The sequence below is a fragment of the Capsicum annuum genome, chromosome 6, assembly GCF_002878395.1.
Source record: "Capsicum annuum cultivar UCD-10X-F1 chromosome 6, UCD10Xv1.1, whole genome shotgun sequence".
NCBI lineage: Eukaryota > Viridiplantae > Streptophyta > Magnoliopsida > Solanales > Solanaceae > Capsicum > Capsicum annuum.
The window spans coordinates 27,763,422-27,780,995 of record NC_061116.1 but is presented as its reverse complement, the minus strand read 5'-3'; the positions used below and the strand labels follow the sequence as shown (position 1 = coordinate 27,780,995).

Below are 17,574 nucleotides of genomic sequence, written 5' to 3'. Positions count from 1 at the left end.
GCCTGTTAGTGACTCTTATCTGGTGGGTACTCAATGAGAACGGTGGGAACCCTAAACTAGCGGGTTAAGCCACCTCATCAACCCTAATCTAACGGGTTAAGATGTCTCAACCTACGCTGGCTACGTAGTTCTGGAACACAAAGATAACTACTAAGAATCATACCCTGAACTGGTGGGTGATTTCCCATCCTTGGGTTCACCCGGTGCTAACCTCTACTCCCATCTGGAGAGACTGGACATGAATAATTGACTGTGCATGACTTAATCTTACTGAATTTCGTTGACTGGCGGAATATTATTGATATCTGACAACTGACTAAGATCATGAGGTTTTCCTGAGTCACATGACTGACTAAAGTCTATGGAATCATAGCTTGAGTTCGGATATCGGGAAATATGACATGGCTCTAGGCACACAGCTATAATTTTTGGGTACAAGTACCCCCAGGACTCGATAGGAGGAAACTGACACACATGACATGACTTGATCACAAGATTTGAGTCCGCAATTCACAATATTATAAGTAAGGCTTTCATAATAAGAATGATTCTCAACAAACTATCACATGATCGGGAATGCACACAACATCTACATACTTGCATGGCTTCAATAACATGGTCATTCCATATCGCAACAATATCTTGAGCATCTCGTATAACTTATTCAATTCAAGACAATAGCACGGGGATCACGTTGAACATAAACTTATAACATGGAATAGTCATTTAGGACTTATTATGCCATAAAATCATGATTTCTATTCTCTTAGGTATTTTCACAAACACCTTACATGCACATCTTAGGCATAGTTGGATCATCAAGATTACAAATATTCAACCACCAATTTCACATATTTATACGTTAAATACCACCATATCCTCACAATAAACATACAAAGATCCTATCTTAGGCATCATCAAACTCCAACCACATGAACATCAACCACCAACAACATAAACATCATGATACAAAATTTAGAAGATGGTTTTTGAGCTTCATGGACGAAAGGAGTCCATGAATCAACTCACGCATACCTTAGAAGGAAGATTCTTAATGATTGACGGAGGAATTTCCTTGAAATCGGATTTTCAAGCTTAGTTACGCAACCCTAGTTGTTTTTCTCTTTTAGTGCTCTTGGATGATGAGCTTTGAGATGATAATAGGGTTGTAATATGTTTAGAAGCTATATATTTCGTAGGGTTAAGTTTAGGGACGTGTAAGGAGTGGTAAAAGAGTTAATTACCCTTAAAATAACTCAAAACGGAGTGTTTTTGGCACCTGGAACTGACTTAGGCGGCGCCCAAGTGATCGCCTAAGCTAAGTTGGGCAGCGCCTAACCAATCGCCTATCCTTACTGTCTCTCACGAAAATGGGCATAACTTTTCGTTCGGGTATTGGATTAATGCGAAATTGGTATCGTTGGAAAGCTAATTCGATTCTCTACAATTTCTTGGGTCTAAATTAGACAAAATACTACATTAACATCAATTTATACTCGTTCAAAGATGACCTTTGCAAAATCAAACACTAAAACTTGATGGATTCAAAAACTCTTAACTTGTATTACCTTAAGTGACTCATATGAACATGCTTAGTGCATCATAAGCTATCCTATCACTAGGATATTTATTGTAAGTCATGTACTCAAGTATGAATCACAGGATAGGAGATTTCATACGTAGGAATACTTATTCACTTTCTAGCTTAGAAACATACGGGGTATTACAATTCATGACTTACAAATCGATGATTAAGGGGGGTATTGATATCAAGCCATGAGATTTCATAGGTCCCTAAAAGTATACACTAAGCAAACTTTTGCAATCTCCATCTTCAAAACTTTTGCTCCATTTTTAAATTTCAGACTTACAATTCTGAAGATGAGAACTGTCAAGCCTAACTTTAAGCCCAAATATCTCAAATTTGACATTACTGACTTCAAACATGTGATTTTGAAGTAAGGCTTGACAAACTCCTATTTTAGATCCATATATCTGAACTTTCAAATTTTATATTGAGATTTCAATTTTAGTCAAGTAAGTTTGAATTGATCTTGAATCTGCTAAATATTAAGTACCGTATAAATTGGGCTATTATTTAAGGCATAATACATAGATAATAGATACTTTAACTTGACATCAATTGATAGCTAAATATTCATACTTAAATATGCACATCTAGACACCTCGACTCATTCCCACAGTTTTAATTGAGTATATAAGCTTACAAAATAATCATCTAGACACCTCCAAAATTTATATGTAACGGTTTTTTGTGGTGTTCATGAGAAATAGTAGGGGCAATTTAAAGTACTCAGTTGCCAGTGGAAACCAAACTAAGGTGTCTATATACGCACACCCAAAGTTGAAGTACTTACTTCTCAGTTAAAACTAAATTTAAATATCTGTTTATACGTTATGCTATTATTTAAAAGATGGTCCTCCAAGCGGCTATCTGTGCAAATCACCCAAGTTAAATCTTACATTGGGCTATCATTGAAACATGGACAGGCAGGCCCAATTATGAACCCTTCTCCCATTAGAACTAGGGACAAATCTGTTATTTCAAACTGAAGAAAAATCCCTTCACCCACGAAAAAACCTCTTCGGCTCTTCACCTTTTTGCAGCCATTTCGAGTTTTGCTCGCAGCTGTCGCCGTCGCCTTCACTCTGCTGGAAATTCAAGAACAGCAAGTGAATAAAAGTAAGTTCAATTTTGACGTGCCCCAAAATTCAGAATGGCCAAGCGTGAACTATCCGGTACCTTGAGGAACTTGAAGGTAAAAAATAAAGAACTTTAAATTTTTTGCCTTTATTCTGTGTGTAAATTCAATAACGAAGAAGTTTTGAAATGGGTTTTGAGGTCTTTTGATTCTTAGACATAAGTTTTTCAATTTGTTATTTAGCCCTTTTTGTAAATTATCGACTTTAGTTGAATGCTTTTAGGAGTCTTGACGTAATTGGTAAAATTGTTGTCACGTGACCAGGATTCACTGGTTCAAGCTTTGGAAACAATCTCTTGCATAAGGCTGTTGCAATAGATCCTTGTGGTTTGGAAATTCCTTGGATTTCGTGCATAACGGTAGTTTTAGTGCTTCAGACTGTTTTGTTTGTTAAAGGTTTTTACTAACTTTGCATATGGGAGTTTTACTAAGCATAATTGATCCCAACACCAAAATTAAGGAAGAGGATTGTTGTAATTTATTGTCAACTTTAAAAAAGGGATCTTTATGCGAATAGCTGGGCAAATTTACTATTTATATTTTCTGTATACATAACCCTGACTATATATGATCATATACATGTTATACATCTGCCGGCTATGTTTAGTTTAATCAATTGGGTGGATGGCTTTTAGGTTGGATCTCCTTATAGGAAAAATAACTTTCAATTTGGTGCCATTACTCTGTTTGTAAATTGAATAAAGAAGAAATATTGAACTGGGTTTTGAGGCTTTTTTGTTTTTACATAATTGTTTCAACATGGTATTTAGCCCTTCTTGTAAATTATTGACTTTTTTTGAGGGTTTTTGCTAACTCTCGTATATCGGAGTTTTGCTAATCATAGCTTGTCCCGACCCAAGATTAAGGAACAGGGCTGTTGTAATTTATAAAAAATGGATCTTCTATGTGAATAGCTGGTTAAATTTACTGTTTATTTTTTCTAATAGGTATACATAAATTGTGTATTCATTATCCATGATCATACACATATTATACATCTGCCAGCTATGTTTAGTTTAATCAATTGTGTAGACGGCTATTTAGGTTAAATCTCCTTAAAAGAAATCTATCTTTGATGATTTCTCTGAATAGAGCAGTATGGGGTACAAAACATTCATATAGCTGACACTGAGTATATGGGATTGATGCGTAATTGTTGTCCTGTTGTCTAAAGGTTTTTGGTGTTTTTTAATTGCAGTTTATGCAAAGGGCATCTCTAAGAGAGGAAAAGCCTAAGAAAGAAGAAGATAAAGAAGTGGTAACTGATGGAAACTTCCCCTCCTCTAGTGCTCCCAAAAGATGGTATTTTTTTTTTTATTTTGTTTTTAAATTGATGAGATTTGGCCTAGGATATTCGGAAGTCTTGAGATTTGAGTCGTGGCTTTAGTTGGATTAATATTGACTTTTGCTTGCAGTGAAATATGGAAATATGATCATAATTATACTCTAAAAGTCTTTAATTACCTTTGGAAATCTTTTAATGAGGAGCTATTCTGTGCTGAAAATTGTTGTAGTTTGTACAATAGTACCAGCTTTAAGATATGAGGAATTTGATACATGTTAAAGAATATAAAGAGAAGAAAGAGGGCTGACCTAGAAAAAAGAGTGTACTGAGCTGATGTTATCATTCTCACTTAAACTAGCAAGCTCGTTTAAACGGGAGACCTTGCCTCTATTTATTTCGCCTAAGAATTCTTGCCCTATCTTCATCTTGTTCACTTTTTGATATGACATCTCACTTCCTTTATACATATTCTTGGTCTGTCCTAAATGTAATGAAAGGAATCAATTAGTGAATTGGCATCTTGAACACATTGGGGTGGAAGGCATGAGTTTCGACAAATAACATTTTGGTGTGAAATAAGAGCATAAACCACTTTTTGAGTTTGCACTTTCTATTTTGAGACCAAGGCTCGTCCAGGATTACACTCTACATTTTCCTTGGACAGAGTCTAATTTGGATTTTGTTTAGAGCTGGATCAATTTTAATACCACTGAAACTAGATTTCTCCTTTCTAGCTAGTATTAAGCTTGCTGCCCAGATTTAGGTTGTTCCTGAGCACTATCATTTTAAGGGCACATAAAGGAGTAACTCAGTAAATTTTAAATGGTAATTATACTAAGAAGAATGTATTTCTTTCTTTGCAGTGCTCGAATAGCACTAGAATGGAAGATGTATCATGTTTAGGCTGCTCAAATAGTATATTTGTCCAGTTGAGAAAAGCTGACTTCATATAACTTTTTCCTGTAGATTTTGTTTGCATTTAGAACTAATAAAATCTCTCTTTTATCAAGCTGAATTGCATCCACACTCATCCTTTTCAGGGAATGGTTGTAATCACAAGCAAGTGATTTTTTGAGTGGGCCCCCCGGAAGCTATCTTAAACTAACCTTTTCCTTCCACTAGATTAAGATACTTTATAAGATATATCGGATGTTATTTTAATGTAAAAAATTGTGTCACCTTTGTGAGCCTAATGCAAAAAAGTTCTCCCTCTAGCCTCCATCCCAATTCAAGTGTCTTAGTTTCCATTTTGGTCTGTCCCAAAAATCGTGCCTCATTTCATATTTAGTAAGTTTTCCAATTCCACAGTCGACATGGCAAGTTAAGACCACAAGATTTAAAGGATGACACACATCTTTAATTTAAGACCACAAGATTCAAAAGTCTCCCTTAATTTCTTTAACTTTGTGCCTAGTCAAATTAAGACACTTAAATTGAACGGAGGGAGTAAAATTTTGGGAAATCTGTTTGGGATGGAGGGAGTAATAATTTGTTTTATGATAATCTTTTTTACAAATTTGAAGCTTATTGGAACTGTGTGACTGTGCTGTGGTTCAAATTTAATATCGACTACCATATCCATTGCAAAAATAGCTCATCATATTATTTATAGGTTTGGGTGGAGGGGGGGGGGGGGGGGGAGGAGTTGGAAGGACTACTCATTACATTTCTGTTCGGATAGAAGTACTAGGTTTTTGCCACTCAAAGACGTGTGGTTTTTGCATTATTTCCATATTTGCTGTTGTTTTATCCTAAGATTTTCCTCAGATTTTTTTTTATTTTTTTCTTTTCACATGAAGTGTTATCATAATGGAAGGGGATCCCCACCCTGGGGCTGTAAAGGGTCGAATGTCTTTTCAAGGTTTTAATCCTTCTATTGATGTGAGTATATGGTTTGCAAGACCTAAAATACTTTTAAGACTGTTCAGTTCCTACTCTCCTGTCTGTCTCATGAAAAACTTGTCTTGGTAGAAATTGAGTGAAGAAGGTTCTGCTGCTTGTTCTCCGGAGATGAGTGACAGGATTTCTAAAAGGTCAGTTTGATGCTTAAAGTTTACATTGTAACCTTTTCTATTTTGTGCATATTGTTATGCAGTGAGCTTACGGCCCATTACTCCTTAGTATAAATATCTTGACCTTTATCATTTCACATCTTTTTCATTGATAAGTAAAAACTTACTTCCTCCTAGTGTATTTGTTGTGCTGAATATGTTGAAACTTCCTGACCGATGCCCTTTGGTTCCATGGAGATGATAATTGGTGATATATTGTAAAGATCTTTACGATGAAGTGTTAAAGATCGCATAAAGAAATTATGTAAAAGGATAAACACAATATATAAATCAAATGGTCAATAAAAATAGGGAAATCGTCTTAAGAGATGTAAGTTACGCTGGCATCTTTTGTCCCAATTATTATTGATTTCTTGATTGCTAGATATTTTACTCCCCTGTTTTATGTGACAACGTTTCCCTTCTCAGTCTGTCTAAAATAGAATGACACATTCCTATATTTAGAAAAATTTATCTTTGAACTCTTCACTTTACCTTAATGAGATGATATCTATGCCTTGTTTTTGACCACAAAGTTCCAAGTCTGTCTTTCTCCCTAAACTTAAGGCCAAGTTAAACATTATCACATAAAATGGGACTGAGGGAGTATGTCAATTGGGTGCATTTCAATAATTTGTGTGTCCTACATACGTTGAATATCACTTGTCTTTTGAGTAGAGTTGTGGAGTTCAGCTGTTATTTATACCAAATATCTTCACGTGCTAACTGACTCGCTAACCCGTAGATGGCTGAAATTTTCTCAGCTCTGTAACTACTTACTGTTCATTGCCACAGAGAAAATGGAACATCAAAATGTGGGTTTGAAAACACTGACCTGAACGACTCGTATGATGAGGCTAACAAAGATCTTACAAGGAAGCAACGGGATACATACTCTGAGGCGCAGTATTCAAACAAATCACATAAGAGAGCTCTGGACAATCCAACGTCATCACAGAGTAGTAGCCGGAGTTTCAAAAAGCCACATAGACCTGACTGGAGTGTACTCAAACCTCCAAAGTCGCAAAATAAAATGCGGTAAGTATAACTTAAAGGTGATTATGTGTACTGATTTGGAAAATTTCTGTATTATCAATTTTTGCTGAGCAATGGTAACATTAGTCTTGTGGATCTATGTTGATCCTAAATTATATTCTCATTTGGAGTTATGTTGTATAATTATATTAGCCATTTTTTACTTCTGGATTGTCATGATCCTCGGCTTCCTTGTGTCTAGTATTTTAGATAAATTTCATGGTCTTTCGACTTAGAATAGAAAACGGTTTAAAATTCTTTGAATAGTAACATATTCGTACTTCAATTAAAACAAAATTTAAGATAATGAAAGTCGAATGATCTTTAAATCCTGCATCACACTTCGTGTGGATTTTGAAGAGGAGTATAAATGAGATTTTGAGTTTTCATAATTTCATATTTTTTATCATAAAAATTAATCGCCAACAAGTTTTTTTTTTTTTTCAAATTTCGATGGATCTGCAAATTTAGAAATTTATTGGTCGATTGAACATTCTCGGAAGGTTGCATCTATAGTGGCACAAGGTCTAATCCACACAAGCACCTGCTATTATCACTAAACTGATTTCCCAGGCAACCCATGGATTTGTAAATCAAATGTTTTTGTAATGTAAAAAGGCCAGTTTGGTGTACTAAAGCTTTTGCTATGTGCAGGGTAGGGGTGTACAGATCAAATCGAAGAATCAAACCAAACTGAGAAAAGTTTGTTTTGGTTGGTTTGGCGTTTGAAAAAAAAAATCCGACTATTCTTAGTTTGGTTTGGTGTTAACAAAAAAAAGTCAAATCGAACTCAAATCAAACCAACATAATATATAACATAATCTATATATATATATATATATATATATATTTCACTCTTCATCTTACTTTTTAGTTTTAAGAGAGTTTTTAACTCCTCGATTTTTCATAATTGAGTTTTATCATTAGCACGAGTGAAAATCTACCTGATCTAGTGTTCAATCACAATATAATTGTAAAAAATAAAGATTATAAAAAAAAATCGAGAAAATCTGAAAAAACCAAAAAAAAAATAAAATTGTAAGAACTGACTAAAATCTAAACTGGAAAAATCGATTATATGTTGGTTTGATTTGGTTTATAATTTTGATAAATCAACATAATTGATTTGATTTTTATTCAATAAAAAATCAAACCAACCTGACCCATACACACCCCAGTGCAAGGTCTGAGAAGGGTTGAAGTACAAGGTCTATTTTTGTAATGTGTCATATGGTATTATTATGTCACTTTAAATCCAATCTTGTATTGCCTATCTCATTCATTAAATGGACAATTTGCCCATCTTTGAATTACCTAAAAATTGAAAATGATCCAGTCAATTAGTTTTTCAATTTGAATAAAAAACTGAAAATGCGGATTGCTTGAGAAAATTGGGATCATATAATGTAAATACTCTCTAAGTTAATATTCAGTAAATTAATAAGTTCTTTATGATTATATTTTTTTTTTGGATCCTACATGGGTCAGTGAAAAAGTTACCGCTTTCAATAAGATAATAAGATAACATATTTTCGAAAGACTCCTATATAAATATATGGTCCCATTAATATTATTAATTAATGATTTATTAAATACAAAAGTATATAAGACAATTTAGTGAAATATAATTATAGTATTTTTTATTTTGAGTAAATGCATTGTTTTCCTGAACTATAAACGAAATTGCTGAGACACATCCCAATATAAAGGGGGTCCCATTATCCCCTTGGACTAATTAAAATCATATTTTTGGCAATCTTAAGTGCCTACGTGGTACATACGTGTGCCTACGTGGACCTTCAGTATGTTGATTCACGCACTGTGTCACGTAGGCCCTAAGGTTGCCAAAAATACGGTTTTAATTAGTCCAGTGGGTAATAAGACCCCCTTTAAGTTGGAGTGTGTCTCAGTAATTTCGTTTATAATTCAGGGTGAAACTAATGCATTTTTTTTTTTTTGTTAAAACTTAGACCTAATTGAAACTCATCTCTAACTTTTTTTGTTGCACCATAAGATCTATGTTGTCTTCTCGACCAGCACCAAAAAATTGTAAAGAGCTCTAGATGCGATAAGTGTTGTCTTACGCCTAAATGGTTCCAAAGGAATTGTATCGTCTTCAACTACATCGTCAATATTGTTTTCTCTAATGATATCCATAATTTCTTTTAAGCTTTGGATGCTGAACGTATATCATTTTCACTTCGGTAATTCAATACATTATTGACATCCATTTTACTGCAGTAACCGAGATAATTAGTCATGACATCAAGTTCATGAATGTCATTTTCACAAGTGAGTTCATTTATATTCCTTGAGGCTTCATTCCCAAATGATTTTTGCAGCATCGCTATAATGTACTTCATGTATAGTGAATCTATATTTCACATTAATTCAATAAATATGATACATAAATTAGTAAGATATAATGATTTTAGTGTAACCAAAATTAACCTTCATTGAATCTCAAAAATACTTTTTAAATTAATAAATATTAGTTTATTGAAAACACTTTTTAAATTAATAAATATTAGTTTATCAATTAAATAATATTTTGATAAAATAATAATATTTCATGGTCCCGACTATATTAATTTAGAGAGATTTTAATGTATTGTCAAATATTAATATATATTTACTAAATTTTTTAATGTATATAGAGGGTTTAGGCTCAGGCTATTAGGTGTATGTGAACCCGTGACCAACTCTCTGGCTTTGCCCCCCTATAAGAACATCATCCAAAGCACCTAATGAGGCCTTAGATTACTAAGAGGAGACACATCAATAAATATGGGGCTTTCATTTAAAACTGATAAAAGAGTTTGAAAATGAGGTGTAGTTGACTCAAGTCTTAACAATTGAGTGGAGGTGACAATTACTTTATTATGTATTAAGAAAGTTGGATAAGTTTGAGAATAACCCACAGGTTTTTAAATTTACACTTTGATTCAAATGTTTACCTAATATAACAGGAAACAGAAGAAAAAAAGTGCATTTCTCTCTCTTCTCACCCATTATTGTTTTCTCTCTCTTAACGATTTTTGTTGTTCATTGTTGCTGCTGTTTTATTTATCATCTTCTGCTTCATTATCATCATATTCCTCTTCATTATTATCTTCATCTTCTTCTTGTTAACCATTGTTGTTGTTGTTACCGCTACTGCTTCTATTTGACCAACTTTTTAGGTTAAATTTTATTTCGTACATCACTTTCCACTTTGGCATTACTTCATAAGAGACTTTGGTAAGTCAAATAATAATTTTTAGTTAAATTTGTCATCTGGGTAACTGATATTGTGTTTTTTTCAACAATAGATAGTATGAGAACATGAATGCAACATAAGAGCCATCTGTTTAAATAGATCAATCATTTGTTGCAACATATGAGCCATCTGTTGCAACAGAAGACTCATATGTTGGATTCATGTTTATGGTACTATAGTACTGTAATATGAATCGAACAGATGGATCATCTGTTGTAACTTATGACCTATTTGTTGTAACTTATGACCCATCTGTTGCAACAGACTAGTTATCTGTTGCAACAGGGTAAAAATCTATTACAACAAATTATTAACTTGTTGCAATAAAACGTGAACTCGATTCTGACATACGTGTCGTTTGTTGCAATAGGTTAAATATCTGTTGCAATAAATTATTAACCTGTTACAACAGAACCTGAACTCAATTTCAACAAATGCATTGTCTGTTGCAACAGGTTAGTCATTTTTCACAACAGGTTAATTATCTATTGCAACATGTCACTCATCTGTTGGAATCAACTTCAAAGGTTCCTTAGTACCGTAACATCCATCCCAACAGACGCTTCATCTATTTCAACAGATGTGTAGTCTGTTGCAACATATGATTCACCTGTTATAATAGATGACTCGTCTGTTGAAATCAACTTCAGGAGCATAACATGAATTCCAACAGGTAAGTAATCTGTTGCGATTGATCATTTACCTGTTGCAATAGATTACACATTTGTTGGGATTTATGTTACGGCACTATGAAATTACTATTAACTTATTTTAACAAATGACTTTATTTAGGTACCACTAATGGATAGATCAATAATAATAGGGGTGGATTGTCACTGTCAATAGATCGAGAAGAGCAATCAATATATATGGCATTGGAAGGAGGGTGAAATAATAGAGATGATAGCTATGACAGTCCAAAGTGATGTTTCATATGATGATTTTATGAATATAATCATCAACTATTGTGGACTGAATTATCAACGGGAAGAACTCGTCATCAGCTACATGCATAGCTTCTTTGAAAAATAAGATAGTACCACCTTTCAAGATAACCGATCAAGTTCAGTTGCGTGCTTATCTTAGTGATTCATCCAGGCCGATGTTGAGGTCTACGTGGTTGAGAAGATGAGAGAGAATAAGAACCAGAATATAGAAGAAGAAGAACAACAAGACATCTTTGATGATAGGTTGGATGATCTAGACATGAACATTTCAATGATCAAACACCTACGCCCATTGATATGACCAATACGATGGTCAGTTCTTCTCGATCGACACAGTCTGGAAATCGTCAAGACGACGAGACCGAATTTTACAAGGGAATGCCATTCAAGGACAAGAAAGAACTATCTACTACTTTGTTTATTTCTTTCTTGAAATTGTTTTTCAAAATAATGAAGGTGATTGATTCGAACAAACTCTTTTGCTACAAATGTGTTAATCCGAATTGTAAGTGGTGGTTGAAAGCGGTGAAGTACTTAAGTTCTAACATATTCGTCATTCATAAACAAGAAAAGTATCACACATGTGGTTCGGAGCACATTTCGGACCAAAATCCTCACGTCACGGCAAAGGTCCTCGGTGAATATTTCAAGAATAGATCCCCCAATGGCAAAGGCCCTTCCACAAGGATTATGGCCAATCAACTCCTTACGGAATTGGGTGGACTTGTCAGTTATTGAAAGATATATACGACCATGGGAATTTCCAAGGACTTGGTTAGGGGGACACACGAGCATAGGTATATAGTCCTCAATGCCTACCGTTACATGCTTGATTCCACAAATCCCGAAAGTAAGACGGCATTGCATGTTGATGAAAATAGAAGGTTCAAGTACTCTTTTTGTATCTTATGGTGCTTAGATTCAAGTTTTTTGACATTTGAGAAAAGGCATAGCCATCGACGATACCTTCTGGAGGAGCAGGTATAATGGAGTTCTGCTAGCGGCGGTGGCGCAGGATGTAGAGAATCATATTTTTCCTATCACTTTTTATGTAGAGGACAAAGAATGTGATGCCTCTTATGGATATTTTTTTGAACAATTGTTGCGTCGAAGATACCGAAAAGTTTTGTTTTATTTCAGATAGGCATCCAAGTATTCCAAATATAGGTTCACTTTACTTCACTTCAGCTCACTTTGGTTGTTGCATCAGACATCTTGGGAAGAGCATTCGGACCAACTTTCACAACGAAAGAGTCATGACTCTTTTTTATAGAGCATCTAAAACATGTAGTAGAGAATAGTTTTTAGACCATTTCAGTCAAATAGCAGATATACATCGTAAGGCAGCAGAACATCTTGTACGTGTCGGTTTCGAGATATGGAGCCGGGCATTATGTCCGACAAATAGGTACATTCTTATGAATTTAATGTCTTGTTTGAGTTACAAGTTTAGTGTGATGTCGTACTAGTGTTTCTTTTGTATAATTCCAATATTATGATATCAAGCATCACTGAATTGGTGAGTTCATTGTTTGATGATAAAAGAGAATTTCCCATCGTGGCTCTGTTTGAAATAATAAACAAGAAGTATGGCCAATTTTTTCATGAAAGGCGTGTGGATTTTGATGATGCAGGAATCCCATTTGTTCTAAATATGGAAAAAATAATAGCAACAAACATCAGTCTGGGGAATAGGTTATTATCTCATCAAATAGCAGATTACAAGTTCAGTATCAACGGTCATGGTGATGTTGCCATGGTCGATCTTCAAATAAGATCTTGTACGTGTAGAGTTTTTGACTTGGACAAACTACTCTGTCCACATGCTATGGCAGCGTTTCGAGCTCAATACGGTGTAAAATATGGAACTAAAATTTATGAGTACTCTTCTTCATATTATTCGCTGGAAAAATATACAATGGCATATAGTGGACATATTACTCCAGTGCCTCCCAAAGAATCTTGGGTTGTTCCTATAGAGATTTTGGGGAGATTAATACCTCCTCCATATATTGACCCAAGCACTATAAAATTGGGAAGAAGCTATATAAGGGAGGCGTGGAGTCGGAGAATCATTTCCATAAAGAAGAAACAAGTGCTCCGTATGTAAGAGCGTTGGCCATAAGAGGACTACATGTCCGAATTGTAATCCACTATGATCGTTGTAATTGCAAAAACTTGTGTTGTTGTTTGTTGTGTACTTTTATATATTTAACTCATTGTTATGTACATAAATGTTATCATTTATTATATAAAATATTTTTTTAATAACTTGTGCATCAATAAAAAAAAGTTAAAACATGACTAAATACAACATACCACAAAACTATTTTCAACTAATTACCCATCTATTGCAACAGATGGGCATTAGCTGGAAGAACATAATACCGTTCATCAAACTGGAATATTTTCCTCCAACAGATGACAAATCTATCGTAACAGATGGATAATTTGTTGACAGAAACCCAACTGATGACCAATTTGTTCCAACACATGGTCCATCTGTTGAAAGAACTTAAAAGGCATAATTACTATTGCTACTGAATTCAAAATTTCTCCTTATCTCCAACCGTCGACATGTTACATATTTGGAAGAAGAAATAGAAAGAATGAAAATTAAATAAGAATTAAAAAGCCAAAGTCGACAAAAAATAAATTTTTCATTAAACGAAAAATAAAATACATTAGGTATAGATCCGATATAGAAAAATTAAAATACATACGCTAAAAGAAAAAATACATTCTAATTATTATTATTAACATCATAATCATTATTATTGCTAGCCGGCCAATCATCAATCGGTAGCAGCAGTACCCTCATCAACCTCTGCATCTCCCTAAACATCCTTGCTCTCATGGTGATCAACTCCCTCTGCAGGTTGTTAACCTACTTCTGAAGTTCCCGCACGATGTCATACAGAATAATAATATCCCAAACTTGATCAGCCATATCTAGAACATGCATGAATTGATAAAAAACGTAAACACAAAAGTAAAAAAAAAGTCCGAATGTAATACAATGTCTACTACTAACTGATAGATATACACAGAAAAGAAACTTACCTCAATGAGAAAGGAATATGCTCTTTGAATAGAAGTGGTTGAAGATGTAATATGAAAAGATAAAATTCAAGAAATAAATAAAAGTGGAGTAGAATAAAGATTAAGGAGGGACCTATTTATAGAGGATTGAATCTGAATGTGTTAGGCAAAAAGGAATGACTGTTTAGCTCCATTATATTAATTACATTCAAACTTCTAACTTTTTATTTTTTGTGAAAAGTGACTTTTTCTTTTACATTCAAACTTCTTACCTTTTCAAAAAGGTTTGAGACTTAATAAAAACCATTATTATTGAGTTGTTGCAATAGATCATCCATTTGTCAGAACAGATAACCCACTATTGCAACAGATGGTTTATATGTGCAACAGATGAGACATTTATTGCAACATATGGATTATCTGTTGCGATAGATGGACCATCTTTTAGAGGAGATATTTTGATTTCTTCTAGCAGCTGATTCATCAGTTACAATAGATGGGGAATATGATTCATCAGCTGTTTTGAATGTGTTAGACAAAAATTCACGATTGTTCACCTCTTTTTTAATAGTCATCACATACCTTAATTAATCCAAATTGGTGACTATTTTATTATATAAACAGATCTAAAAATAAAAAAGGTGAAAAGTCATGACTTGTAGCACTTGTTTTTTCTTGACGGGCAAGTAGTCCTCTAACATTAAAGATGGTTACCCTTTGAGCCTCTGTAGTCTTGTACACTACTTAATGATAAGAAGTGAAGAATAAAAAATGTTTGACATTGATAGGGTAGGAAGAATAAGGTGCGTGCAGATGAATGGATGCACTTTCATGCGTGAGAGTTACGTATTATTGATCAGGCTATCGTGACAAACACACATAAAGTATAATGATTTTGTGAATGTAGTTTTTTATCGATTAGACATTGATCCTTCAAACAAGATCCTACAATTTACAATTTAGTTTGATAGGTACAAACTGATAAGGTCGAAGGGTTCCAAGACAGTGGTGTCAATACCCTATTATAATTTAATGACGGTTTCACTTATATTTATGTGTTAAGTTTGGAGAAGGGTTTAAGGTTTTGGCGACAGTGTAAATATCTAGTAGTGATTGGACCGATTTTAATTGTACAATGGACTTTTAAAAGGCCTTCGAAGCCTTGTACTACAACAAACAAGAATGGAAAATCAAAAAAAATTCCCCTGGTCCAAATTTATATGGATGAGTTGGTCGAGGAGACTATTATACAATAGAAGGTGCTTGGGAGAATACCTGTGCGGGAAAGGGGAAGTGGAGGAGACCATATATCATCTCAAATCTTGTTTAAGAGGAAACAGAAGGAAACAAGTAAGGAACTTCTAGAGAATTTGGCAAATAAAATTGACTTAAGAGATGAAAAAACTGAATAAGCTTCAAATGTGGAAGTGTATCCAAATATTAAAATCCATCAGTCGTTCTTGAAAAAGAAAAATGCACAAGAGGACTGGAGCTGGAGACTTTGCTAGGGACTGCGACTAGCGAGCATGGCCTCAATAAAGACCCACAAAGTGCAGAATGAGAACTCCAAGGAAGTAGCTTGGCGAGCTTAAGGGATTGGTAAGATTTTCATTCAAGAATGAAACCTGAACTAATAACTCCAGAAGTAAAATTAAGGGTAGCCAAGACGTCAATTTCTAAAGTCTAACTTGCATCCCATGCCTTCTATTTGTGGTTCTGATCAGGTCAATGGTAGTAGAAACAAAATGGTCTGAAGTTGGGTAGAAATCCCATGCCTTGTTATTTGCACTACCTTTGACCTGACCAGAGCCATAAACAGTAGGCATGAGATGCAAGTTTAACTTGAGAAATTGCCACCTTGGCTTGATCCCTTATTTTTACTTCAGGAATTATTGGTTCAAGTTTTGTTCCTGACCGACAATGTTACCATCATCGGTGCTCGCAAAGATGAAACCTTAGAGTTCTGGTCCTGGATTTATGGGTCTTTATTCAGGCCACGCTAGCTAGTTGCATTCCCCTAACAAAGTGCACAACTCCAATCCATTTCAGCAGTTTTCTTTTCAAAATGGACTGATGGATTTTCATTTTTGGATACACTTTCACATTTGCATCTTATTTAATTTTATTCATTTTTTATGTTAATTTCATCAGCCAATTGCGCTACATTTTCCTTCCTACCATGTGTTTCTTATTTAATAAGGTATGAGTTGATATATGATCTTCTCCCTCCCTTCCTACAGCTATATTCTTCCAATCACCTTCTTCTGTATAATTGTATCCTCGAGCAATCCATCCATATCAATTTGGACCAGAGCAATAATTGTATTCCTTTAAATTCTTATTTTCAGCAGTGCGAGGCTTCAGAGGTCTTTTAAAAGTCCATTGAACCCTTAAAATCAATCCAATAACTATTTGAATGTTTTCACTACCACTAAAAACTTGAACCCTTTTCCAAACTTGAAATATAAACATTACCAAAATCTTCATTAAACCATTATGGGGTATCGACACCACCTACTTAGTCCCTCAACCTTACCAGTTCAAACCTAACAATCTTAACTATAAAATGTCATATCTTGTTTGAAAGATTAATGCATAATAGGTAAAGAACCAACATTTACAAAATCAGTATACTGGATGTTTTTTCATAATAAGTTGATCAGTAACACATACCTCCCATATATGAGGTGTTTCCATCTGGAAGTAGCTTATTCCTTCAAACTCATCTTTACTCTAGCCTTAAATGTTGATCGAGCAAAAGTTGATCCAATTTCACTTCCTTTTATCTACAAACAAGAGAAAAACATTTGATGTCAACCAAGAGAAGAACAAAAATAACATTACAAAGGGTAACACAAAATTGACTGTATCAATAGATGACTCATCTGATGCAACATATTCTCCATCCGTTCAATAGATGAGTCATCTATTGTAACAGGTTGCGTATCTGTGGCAACAGATGTATGATATGTTCCAACAACTGAGTCATCAGTTGTTACAATTGAGGAAACTATTGCAAAACCACTAACAACATTAACAACAACATCAACAACAAAGAAACAGCACCATATGTTCCAACACCCTCAACAACACAAACACCACATGTTCCAACACCCCCAACACCACCACTACCAAAGTAACAAAAAAAGACATATAAAATGATGTTGACAATAAGGCTTTTTAATTACTCCCAATAGATGACTTTTTTTGCATATTTTAATAAAAACAATGG

At 34.3% G+C, this 17,574-nt stretch overlaps 1 protein-coding gene across 2 annotated transcripts; it reads left to right on the top strand.

Annotated features, from left to right (window-relative positions):
• Positions 1–2,553: 2,553 nt before the first annotated feature.
• On the top strand, positions 2,554–7,257 carry LOC107873501. 2 transcript variants are annotated; one of them, XM_016720364.2, is made up of 5 exons: positions 2,554–2,780; positions 3,922–4,025; positions 5,808–5,889; positions 5,980–6,041; positions 6,855–7,257. In XM_016720364.2, exons 1-5 carry the CDS (start codon positions 2,739–2,741, stop codon positions 7,099–7,101), a joined length of 537 nt encoding a protein of 178 aa, XP_016575850.1. In that variant the 5' UTR covers positions 2,554–2,738; the 3' UTR covers positions 7,102–7,257. The 2 variants fall into 2 exon arrangements, with proteins under 2 accessions (XP_016575850.1, XP_047270650.1); XM_047414694.1 differs by lacking the exon at positions 5,808–5,889 and having other exon boundaries at positions 2,569–2,780; positions 3,922–3,981.
• The last annotated feature ends 10,317 nt before the right edge of the window (positions 7,258–17,574 follow it).

Coding starts and splice junctions, on each gene's coding strand:
- LOC107873501 (XM_016720364.2), top strand. CDS start 2,739: ATGGCCAAGCGTGAACTATCCGGTACCTTGAGGAACTTGAAG. Junction 4,026..5,807: donor TCTAGTGCTCCCAAAAGATG/GTATTTTTTTTT, acceptor TTTCACATGAAG/TGTTATCATAATGGAAGGGG. Junction 5,890..5,979: donor GTTTTAATCCTTCTATTGAT/GTGAGTATATGG, acceptor TTGTCTTGGTAG/AAATTGAGTGAAGAAGGTTC.